General features: G+C 31.7%; 1 protein-coding gene and 1 pseudogene across 2 annotated transcripts; one reads left to right on the top strand and one right to left on the bottom strand.

The window, feature by feature from the left end:
• The first annotated feature begins 756 nt into the window (after positions 1–756).
• Positions 757–2,170, top strand: LOC146535386 (protein lethal(2)essential for life pseudogene; annotated as a pseudogene). Its single transcript, XR_014878315.1, has one exon. The product of XR_014878315.1 is annotated as a protein lethal(2)essential for life pseudogene (transcript).
• Positions 2,171–7,422: 5,252 nt separating this feature from the next.
• LOC146535385 (uncharacterized) lies at positions 7,423–8,240 on the bottom strand. The gene has a single exon (XM_085191118.1). It carries the CDS (start codon positions 8,202–8,204, stop codon positions 7,458–7,460), a length of 747 nt encoding a protein of 248 aa, XP_085047244.1. The 5' UTR covers positions 8,205–8,240; the 3' UTR covers positions 7,423–7,457.
• Between the last annotated feature and the right edge of the window lie 4,194 nt (positions 8,241–12,434).

Here is a 12,434-nt window from a genome sequence, read left to right as displayed (position 1 = left end):
TTATCGTAAGATAAATGATTTATGTAGCTATATTCAACAACAATGCTATTTTCTCAGTATGTGTTATTGTTATTTAAATTGTAAATAAACTAGCTTTTTCCTGCGTTTTCACTCGCGTGATAAGTTGTTATTTATAAGCAAGAGTGCAACAAGTGGATAAAATAACAACTATTAAAGTCACGTAACGCCTATAGTTTCCCAGATAAATGTTCGAGCCACTAGTTCCTGAGATTAGCTCGTTAAACCAAATAAATTCTTATGCTTTATAATATTATACTCTATTCACGGAGCCATGAGATAAAAGGTAAACAAAAAAAAATTATAGATCACGATTGATGGGGCTGGGGGATATTAGGTGTTTTACTAAGTAAAAAAATATCTATGGAAATAAGACGCTGATAGGACTGTGAATAATATTATTGTTGTGATTCTGTTGTTACTTGTTGTTTTTGTAAAGATTCTTGTTGTTTGTTAACTGTAAAGTTATTTTCTGATTATTTTGTTAGTACAATAAATTATACCATACTATATTTTTTTATTAAATCATTATTACACATTTAAAAACACCGCCATCTAGTTACAACATAAGTAAACAAGATTACAAAGTTACTACACAGTTATCGCTACTCGCCACTAGATGTCGCTAATGCATATGGCATTCTAGAAAATTCTTACAAAACAACCAACTTCTATACTTTTCTTGAATTTTCTGACATGTTCGAGTTAATAGCAATAGGTGTCGCTGTCCGTATATAAAGAGACGATGCGCTTCTAGCGAGCAGTTTGTTAACGTAAACAACTAAAGTTAACTTCGGCTGTTTGAAATAGGAAGAAAAGAGCAATAATGTCGTTGATACCGCTTATTTGTGAGCATCAGCCTTTAGCCGTGAGGTCCGACCAGCGTTTCAACCAGGTAGTGCCACGGGACTTCTTCAAACCATGGGAAAATATGTTACGGCAGATCGAAGAAATCACCGGCGGCTTCAACCAGATAGGCTTAAAAAACACTTCTATATGTAACAACGAGAAATTCCAAATCAGCATCGACGTTCAACACTTTGCACCAGATGAAATAAATGTAAAAGTTATTAATAAGTTTATAGTAGTCGAGGCCAAACACGAAGAACGGCAAGACGAACACGGCTTCATTTCTAGAAGATTCTTACGCAGGTACCCATTACCACAAGGCTGCTTACCTGATACTGTCAAGTCAAGCTTATCATCCGACGGCGTCTTAACTGTGGTAGCTCCCAAAATTTTGCCTATGCCATCTACAGGTGAACGTATCGTGCCAATAATTCAAACAGGGCCCGTGAAAAAACAAATAAATAGTGATTAATTATTTCTTTGTTTAGCTTCACGTTATATCCCGTATATGTAGACGTGGAGGCAAGGTGCGAGCCGAGAGCTAGTGTAAAGACACTCCGTTAAACACTTTCCGCCGAATTTTCGAGACATTGCCGAGAGTGCCAGAACTCAGTTCCGCGCAGATTCCAGATGCGTCTGATTAAGCGGAGAAATGAAAATATAATAAAAAACATTCCTCCAAGTAGAAATTGAAACCAGAACCGTCGTGTTTACTTACAGAGATGACCTCATTTTATACTATAGCACTCTTTATTTAAAATGGTGAACGAAGTGTCTTAACACTAGATACTCTCTGTCTATCCTGATATATCCAGGAAAAAACGTGAAACTACTTTTAACTATATTATTCATTGCAGTGTTTATGTAAGACTGAATTGATCTTTCATTGTATTGTAAACACAAGTTTTATTTTATGCCTGTGCTAATATGTGGCTTTTTTGTCATATTTTTGTTTTAAAAATTCAAAAATATTAAATTTTGCATATTAGATTTTTTCCTTTTAGTTAATTAATTTAAGTTTAAATGTTATTTTAGATAATAGGTATATATAATTATGTACAATTTTACATATATAAGTATGTTTATTATAAAATTTACTTAAGTAAAATAATTGTATGAATTAATCATACATACCTAATAAATAAAAGCTTGTAATATTTTCGATACATAATATTTTATATTATGATAAGTATTATAAAATTACTTCCATTATGTGTTTTTGTGTTTATTAAAACAGACTTATTGGAAAGTAGGTAATGTAATTAACAAATGTTAATGAAGATAATAAAATTCTTTAAAATTATTACGTTGTCATTATTAAAGAAAATTATCACGTTGTAATTAATGTAAATGGATCGATTGATTCAAATTTACATTTGGGGATTTTTCGTAAATCAATTATTTTCATTTGTCCGTTCTATTAAGAAAGTGAAGCGTTAAGTTGCGCCAGTCAACACATAATGCCGTTCACTCTTTATTCCACATTGCTATGAGTTATGCGTACGCTGTATCCCGCACACAGCAGGGTAGGCAGAGGGAACTTAGTGTTAAGACAATCTGAATCAATAAGAAGCAAAGCGGGGTTGAGTTACTACTGAGGTTCCCTCTACATACCCCCTTGTATGCGTGATATAGCGTGAAGATTATTTATTTTAGTAATATGATATTGAAACTACAGGTTTGGAGATGTATAATAATTTTATTTGAATACAAGAAGAAGTAATAAAAAAACCGCATATTATAAAATGCGTTATCATATTTATATATGTACATATATCTTCCATCATTATTCACATTTTTCTAATTATTACTAAATGAAGTATTAAAAAAAAATAGAATTATTTAACATACACTGTGAGTCAAAAATCATTCATAAAATTCATTTATACATTGACTATAAAGTATGTGCGCTAACAAAAGATTGAATTTAGTACTCAAAATTTAATTCGAAATTAATTAGCCTCAGAAATGAAAAATAAAAAGAAAAACAATTTAAAAAAGATACCAATCTTTATCTTAAATACGGAACCATGTCAACACGTGGACAAAATTCGTCACTGTCAAAAAGCACACTATTCGTAACAAAAGGTATGATTATAATAAGTTTAGATTTTATATAATCCACATGGTAAGTTAAAAGTTTAGTTTGCAAATTGTCTGGCAAAACGACAATATCCTTCAACTTGCAAACAGGTCGCTGGCATCCAGCTCTCACTTTCATAACACGATGTCTTATTTGTACTTCCAATGACTGTTCATCACAATCTTCGAATGGATAGATTCGCTTGTACCCTTCAGGTGTGTATAAATCGACAGCATTGTTATCTTTAATGCCATGTAGTCGTCTTTCCGCGTCAGCTTCTTTGAATAGATCTACAACATCGGTGTACAAATCATTAAAATCTTCTTTACTATCTTCATCATCTTCCTCGTCATATCCTGATGAGTACATAGGTCGCGCACCGATATCGTACAACGGTCGGTGACGGCGGTGAAGTCCGGTACGTCTAAACCGACCCTGAATAACGCCAAAAAGTAGCACAAGCAAAAATAAACGTGTCATTTCTTCTGTTCTTAAGAGGTAACTAAGTAGTGATGAACAACGATATTATTTATAAATTATAAAATTATAATAAAATTATTAAATGATCTGTTGTTTGTTTTGAACATGATTAGTAACAGATTTTTAGAGATATAATTGTAGAATACAAATTGCAAATTGTAATAATTTTATTTTTGTATTCTGTACATATGAGCTTTGACGCTTCGCTGCAGTTTTGAACTTGGGCCGTTGTCAACGTATTCTTTGTTTATAATCTATTCTTTATTTTTCTTCTTAATAAATTTTAATAAATTTTATAATAAAATTGTAGTTTTTGTAATGTTTTTTGTTATTTTTTTATTCATCTAATAAAATCGCAAAACAATGATTTTTTTTATCTTATTGTCTTTGCACTCGTTCACGATAGAAACGGCTAAGCCTTTTAAAAATATACCTTTTACTGCTGTACAGCAGTAAAAACTAGTGGCAAGTTTCGCTTGCCATTTAGTGATTTTTATTTCAATCCGGTTCTAAATGAGGACCAATTGATCAATTCCAATCCTTTCTCGACTTTTCTTTCATTCTCTTTTTCTTTCAAAATAAACAGAGTAGCATTATCTTGTATGTATATTATATGTACTAATAAATGATTTCTTATCAAACTGAGAAAACACGTCGCAGGCATAATATATGCATTAAATGTCATTTATGATAAACTCTTGGTTATTTAAGTGCTCACTCTTCGCGACATGTATCGTGCAATATTCTTAGTATTAATATTCCACGTAATCAACTCTCAACAATGTTTAAAAATAAAAAAGTGGGAGAAGAAACTACCTTTGTGGAAGCAGAAACAAGAAATGAAACAACAAAATATTGGTAGAGAATTACTTGAGCTCGAATCATCACTTGGAAATATGTTCTGCAATGAAAATGTGAACAAAAGTGAAATATATACTCAAAATGAATATATATTAAAATATCATGTACCAGGCGTCAGTTTATCGAATGTTACGATGGAAACCATGCATCGTCTTTTGTTTGCGAGGATAGGAGTGACAGAGAAAGCAGAAGGTGGAAGCGTTGTCAAATATTTGGAAGATTTGCATCTGCTGCCCGTTTCTGTTGATATTTCGGATGGATTTTGGGACGTTGAAGATGATTTTGTTATAATAACTTTTGCTTACAAAAATAAATGCAATATATATAACTTGAGTTGGCCGGTTGATGAAGTTCCCAGCAACGCAGTTGAATATTATTCGATGGCTATCAAAAATTGGATGTTGCGGTGATTTTTGTATATTATACATATTATATTGAAAGCCTTAGGTGTTATTTTTGTTATTTGTTGTTTCACACAAGTAGTACCAGTTGTATTCTTAACAAATAAAGGTACTGTTCTTTTGTTATTTTTTGTATCTCCTTTCTATTATTAAACAGAGCTTAGAGTACTAGTAAGAATTTATTATAATTGTTATAATAGTACAGTACCCCTTATGGCACAGAACCACAAACGTGCCAAAGTAAACGTGACGGTTGTGGATTCCATTCCAACTAGGAGGAATGAAATGCTTAATATTTTCATTTTTTCACTCTGGTAAAGCGCGGCATTTAATCCCACTACCCAACACTCAGTGCCTCAAGAATTTGGGACGTGGGGGACGGAGGTATCATGATAGGGAACGGATCGTAGCTTCCCAGGATTCTTCAGCCTACCCTGCTTTATGCACAGGATACAGCGCACTATAGTAATAAAATAATAATCGGTCATCCAACCTTATTGTTTCACCTTTTAATTGACTGCAATCAATGGAAAGATTCTCAACTCAAATTCTGTTCTTTAAAATGCAAGCATATGTTCCCTATTATAAAATTTTATCTTATTTATTTTATTTTATTTGTTAATTAAGTTAGTATAAAAAGTATCTTATGATTGCGGGACTAAAGTCCATTCAACTGTTTGATAGAGACATCAGTATGAAATTAATATTTTTGTACTCAGTGCGTGTAATTCTCAATACTCGATTGTTTTAAGTGCTAAAAAAATCAACTACTATACAAATAAGAATCACCAAAATCTATTTACACTTCGCTGAGTAATCTCATAAAGTAAATACATACAAATATATATAGGAATGGAGGATTGGATAGCAAAAATATAATTTAAAATGGATGTTATTAACATCCTCCTTTTTGAATACCATAAAAATGTTTTTTTTTGTAAGGTAAAAGTTACCTATTATTTTCAAAATAATTTATTTTTACTTCTTCATATGTATTATTTCTTATCAACATATAAAAAGATGGTAAACTTGCTATATCTAACTATATATTATACATATACACTAAATTGATAATAAATAATAATTAATCTGTGGGTTTTATGCGACCTTTCTCGAACTTGCCGATAAATATTATATATTTTTATTATAATACGTTCGTATTTATTTAATAAATAATTCATCTAGTTATTCTAAATAGTTAATATTTATCATATAGCATGGTACAAGTAGAGACATTAAGTATCTAGACACTCCGTTATCCATTCTCTACCCGATTCCGAGACACTGTGTGTTGATTGGCAATTTTAACAATTTTAAGATAAAAATTTATTTTAAACATTTATCGAAATGATAAACGTCGTGTAATATCTTCATATATGTATTTTTTTATTTTTTTTATATCTAAAAAAAATCAATTCACAATCTGTACTTCCTGAGAAAGATAATCATATAAGATAGACGAGAACAAACGACAATTAAGAAAACAAAATACACACAAACAATATTATACCAATATATAAGTAAATTATAATTAAATATTATTGTCTAGTCTGTAAGTACATACTTGACTAATAAATATATGATTAAACTAGCGGCCCGCCCGCGGTTTCACCCGCGTGAACTATGTTATTATTAATTTCTGTCTCCATGACTACGTCCTAGTGACGTCTATGCAAAATTTGAGACTCGTAACATTTGTAGTAACGAAGTTTCATACAAACTTTCGACCCCAAAAACAACCCCTTAGAAGTCGAATATTGCAAATTCCCGTCTTAGCGGGCACCTACGTCCTATAAGTAACTCCTATGCAAAATTTCAGATTCCTAGCACATGTAGTTTCTAAGATTTCGTGATGAGTGAGTGACCTTTCGATTTTATATATATAGATTAAGGGGTAATGAGACTGATAATTAATTTCCTTCCTACGATATTTCATCGTAACAATCTTTATATTTGATTTTTTTAGCTTCATGCTATATCGCGGGAGCCGCGAAACCTAGTGTTAAGACACTCTGATTCCAGTAAGGCACTTCAGTTCCTCACTTTCCTCAGAAGTGTGGAGGCATTGCGTGTTAAAGATAAAACTTAATGCCGCACTTTGTATCGTTACCAGAACGAAATAAAAATATTACATAAATATTTGTTTTCCCCGAGTGGGAATCGAACCCACAAAAGGGACGGTCCCTTTTATACCCAGGTACCCCACGACAGCGTGATCCTGTAAGGGTTCCGTTTTTTCCTTTTTAGGTACGGAAGCCTAAAAATAAGCTTCTCTCTTTTTCCCGCATATATCAGGGTAAACATATATCCCGCATATATCAGGGAGCCTTGTGTTTAGTCAATCGATCCCCCACGTTCCGTCCAATTTTCGAAATATAGCACCTTGAATGACGCTACTCAACGATACGCTTTGTTTACTAGAGCAGGAAAACGAAAAATAAATAAATAGGAATCGAACCTACAACTATTACATTTGTAGTCACATTCTGTATGACGGTGCCACAACAGTAGTATAGTATATATTAAGTAATAATAATAACATTTTAAAATGTGAAAAAGAATGAGAAAAGGATTATTTATTTTTGTATACTGTACAAATTCAATAAACGTTTCTACTATTTAGATAGATCAACAATGAACATCTGTTTAAACAAATATTAAATAACAATATTCATTTACGTATTTACTACCAAAAATCTCTCTTTAAATAATAAAATAAAAAACAACACCTTGTATATATAGATATAATTAAATCCATAAAAAAATTAAAATTGGGCTGGTAATAGTTCGACTTCACCTTTTAAGTCGACGGCGTACGTGGTAGCTTCTACAGGAGTTCTTTTTAGGATTTCATTAGTCAAGACCTTAGTCTTGACTTCAATGTCGCTTGGATTAGGGACTCCCCTGACATCAATATCTCCCCTGATATTATCATCATTATTTGGTTTGCTATTCCCATCATGTGGCTCCATTTCTTCACGACTGTGTTGTGGTGCATCTGTGACGACAGCCTCTGTCACTACATCAGTATTTTCATCTTTATGTAATGGGAATGTAATTCTAAGAATTCCCTTATCAAAAGTCCAGCTACCAGCCTCGTTAGCACAATCGGGCAAAGTCCTTACGTCCAGATAGTTCCTCTGTGATTCACCATCAACTTTATGGACAGCTTGGACTACAAGTAATCCCTTCCTCGCTTTAATAGCGATCTCGTCTTCTCTATAACCTGTCAAGGGTATAGTAATTACGTACTCGTTACCTTCAATTTTTTCACTTGATACACTGCTTGGGAAATGTTTGCCGAGGTCCGCCAACATCGTGTCGAGCTGCATCATGTCTCTTTGTAAATCTTCCCAAAATCTTCTGGTATCAAAAACGTTTTGCCTCAAATATCTATCGAGTTCCGATTCGAAAGAATGTGGAAAATGCTCGTAGTGATCATGGTGGTGATAGCCGTAGTGTGGCGCGGCACCAGCCAGCGCCAGAAATCCCAAAAGCACGACTGCGTACATGTTAGTTTTGTTCTTGTATTTGTTAAACTGAGACGGACGCTCACTCAGTTGCACTTATATACGCGCGATGGGTCATAGTTTATCCTTTATCGTTCGTTCTGGAGAGAATAAACATTAGTCGTGGGTTTCTTAGAATGATGATACATTATGCATATATAAACAAATGTATTTAGTTTGTATTGTTTCTGTTGTTAAATAGGTAAATAATGGTAGAAAAAAGACATTTTCAAAACGATTTCTTTACTTTTTTAATATTATTATATTTAATTATTTGTATTAAGTGGTAAATGGTGATATGTAAAAAATAAAAATTTCTTACTTTTTGTAAGTTTTTATTTTGTTTTAGTAGCACGGCATCTGTATCTCTGCAGTTTGTAATCATTTTTTTTCTAAAAAAATAATAATAAAAATAACCATTACAAATTATTGTTATAGTTGTTATTAGTAATAAAAAGACGATAAAAAATTATTAAGAAGCATTACCACATTCTTTGACTCATTATTGTAAAGTTATCTGCTTCAAACCGTTCACGCTTACTAACAATAATATAATATAATATTTTCATTTGTTCTGAATGCGAATGTATAATTGTTTATTAACATTTTCATTTCTTCGCTCTATCACCAAGGCAATTGAGAGATGCGGAACTCAACACAACGCTCATCTCATCACCGCGGCGAAGAAACTAAAATATTACATATTTTATGCAGTGCAGCAGTAATCGAATCCACAACCGTCGCGTTCACTCAGTAGTAGCAGTAACACGCTTGTGCCGATACACTGACCCCCCCTCCCTGACTGGCGTCAGGCTCCTATCCTCCTAAATGACTCCTCCCAAATATGAAGTTTCCAATTCAATTTATTTCAATTTAGAGCGGCAATCACTTCACCGATAACGTAAAAGGGATAAAAGGTTACAATTTCATGTTATCTCCAACATATAGGGTTTCCCCGTTATTTGTTTACAATATGGAATATTTTATGAATAAGTATGAGATAAATAACATTGATTAGGTAAAGTGCGGAGTTTAGTACCGCAACACGTTATGTCTCTGAAATAAGAGAGAGAACCTAATAAGCATAATGATGAGATTTTAAATAAGAATAAAGAATTGATGTAATAGTGGCTTCTTCTTCTTCCTGGCATTAATCCCGGCTATTGCCAGGGTCTGCCTTCCTCCTATTCAACCTATTCCACTTTACACGGTCTTTTGCGTCCTGGGTGGTTAGACCATTGGCTCTATTATTGTTATTATGACTGTAGTTTTGTGTTATATTTCTAGTAGAAACATTATTTTTATCGCGTTTATCACGACGGCCTCAAATATGTATATATTTAACTTTTCTTCAAAGTTCTAGTTTACCAATATTTTGTTGCTTCATATCCTTTTTCACAAGGGCTGTTTCTTCTCCTATTTTTTATATTTCTATGCATTGTATAGAAATTATTATATTGCATGGTACATATCGTGAAGAGTAACTTTAAACAGGTCGAAAGTTTATCATAATATGGCACATTATAGGCATAGGTATATTACACTAGTATATACATATAATTTTTGATATTAATTGTGGTTAAAGAGTTTCTTTATTTCTCAAAAGAAATTACATTTCACTTAAAGGGAAATACAGAGTTATCTTAAATAAATACATATTAATCAATGTGAGCGTTGGAATCAACAAAACATGGTAAATAATAAGAAGAAAACAATATCAAATACTCAATTAACAAATGTAAGTGAAAGTGGGTATATTGAGATAATTTAAACATATTTGACCATGACCGTTTACAATGAAGTTAGGTTTACCCACATTTTGAAGAAGTCATAATTCAGGGATTCGGATCTTATTCGGATCGGATCTTATTCAGATTCTATTTAATTTTTATAAGATGTTCCTTTAATTTAGTTTTAAAATTATATATATTTTTTGATGTTTTTATATCTTGAGGCAATTTGTTGTAAATTTGTGCTCCTTCATAAATAATAGATTTTTTGCCATAATTGGTTCTTGTTTTTGGTAAGTATAAATTATTTGCACTTCTAAGTGGTCTCTTTCCTCTTTGTTCATGTGTCAGAAAAGATAGCTCCGATTGTAAATTGTTTTGTAAAATTTTACGAATAAGATCATTTTTTTGTCCATCTGTCTGTCTGTGCTTTTATCTCAGGAATGCTTGGAGAAATCGAGTTGATATTCATATGAGTATATGAATATCAACTATATGACGATCTACAGTCCCTTGATTTCCTGGAAAAGCAGTTTTATTATTTTATTAATTACTATATTAATTACTTATGTTTATATACTAATAAGATTTTCCTACTCCATTTATACTTATAAAGATGTTATTTATTAAAAGATCATAAACATCAATGCCAGCTGTATGACACAACTGAGCATAGGCTTCCCTTGTACATTTACCGGTGCTAAAAGATCAAAAACCATTAATAAAATCACCTATATTTAGATTTTATCTCGTCCAAACTATTTCTATATTAAATAAGAAAACTTACGTGTAACGTATATAGTTTTTAAAGCAATATTTATTCTAACACTAAGACTCCCGATGAAACAAGAACAAATATATGTTAGCAATTAAGTTCAACGTACAAACAGCAAATCGTTTAACTTTATTATTATAATTTGTTAATTTATATATAGTGTTCATATTCATTGCTTAGTTATTACTTAAGAATAGAGAAAATGGGACGTTTATTTTCGCTTCTGTTGCTTTTTGGTGTTATTCATTGTCAACTACAGCCGAACGTTTACAACAGACCGCGATATGGCACCAAGTTGCACGATAACGGGCTGCAGTCGAGGGTTTGGATCTCATGCCCAGGAACAAAATCGGACGAGGATGATAGTAAAGAAGATTTTGATGACGTATTCACTGAAATGGTAGATCTATTCAAAGAAGTTGGCGTAGATAAAAGCAAGCTTGGCCTTTATGATTACAATGCTGTCGATTTATACACTCCTGAAGGATACAAACGCATTTATCCTTTCGAAAATTGTAATAAACATTCACTGGACGTAGAAATTAAGCATCGTGTTATGAAAGTTAGAGCTTTATGTAGTCGTAAGTTAAAGGATATTGTTGTTTTGCCGCATAATTTGCAAACTCAACTTTTAACTTACCATGTGGATAACAAAAAATCTAAGCTTATTATAACCATACCTTTTGTTAATAATAGTGTGTATTTTGATACTGATAAATTTTGTTAAATCTGATAAATATATAGTTTTATTTATGTTTTTTAGCCTCATGGTTTTTAATTTTTTTGTGAAATTTTAACCAGTAGATTTATCTTTTGTTAGATTTAATCTTATGTTAAATATGAAATAAGATATGTGATAAAGATAATAAAGTCTTGTATAATTTGTCAACATTTTTGTATAAAAAAATAATTATTATGATAACATACATGTCTACGCCATAAGTTTGTTTGTAATATTAGTAACTATATACCAAAATAACGAAGATAAATAAATTTAACTTCATTTGATAATTGGTGCTTTTTTTATTACGTTTTTCTTTTTTGAGTTCACAACTCAAATTTTTAAATCTTTTCTTTGATTTTCATGCTTTAAAATATAATAAAGTAAGAAAAGGGTCAAAAATAAAAAAAAATGTAAAATGACCTAATTATTCTTATGTACCCTACCTACCATAAAGTTAACTGAGCCGATATGAGATTAATTTCTTGGAAAATATGGACGAATGAACAACCAAGATTTATTTATTATAGTACCTTTACTTGTGGGTATATGTGAAAGTATTACACCTTATATACTGTTATACGAGTAGATAAACGCATTGTAAAAAAAATCCTGCACAGATGCCTAAATAAGTTAAATAAGCGTATCAGTTAGAATGCTTGGACAGTAAACAAAAGGTGTGGGTTCCAATTCTGCTACGTTAAAATTTTTATACGTTTTCCCAAAAATATATATTTTTTTAATAACTTGTGTAGAATACATAAAAACTTTTTTTTCTATTATAATTATTTTAATTTTTTTTTTTAAGTTGCACTCAACGCATTAAAATTATGAGAGACGAACCCACAACCAGCATTTATATTCAGATGCAGTTTTGTTGCGCCACGATGGCCTCAAGTAAATATTCAATGTTCTCATATTGTTTATGCATTCTACACAAACCTAAGAGAGCTTAGTGGAAATTATATACAATTGATAGATGAAATGTCACGTACGCGCGCACACCC

Source organism: Heliconius melpomene, chromosome 10 (assembly GCF_056956725.1).
Source record: "Heliconius melpomene rosina isolate 202511_hmr_F chromosome 10, ASM5695672v1, whole genome shotgun sequence".
In the NCBI taxonomy this organism is placed as follows: domain Eukaryota; kingdom Metazoa; phylum Arthropoda; class Insecta; order Lepidoptera; family Nymphalidae; genus Heliconius; species Heliconius melpomene.
This window is presented reverse-complemented; position numbering and strand designations above follow the sequence as displayed.

Bases quoted from the DNA above. Each gene is read 5' to 3' on its own strand.
- LOC146535385 (XM_085191118.1), bottom strand. From the start codon at position 8,204: ATGTACGCAGTCGTGCTTTTGGGATTTCTGGCGCTGGCTGGTGCCGCG.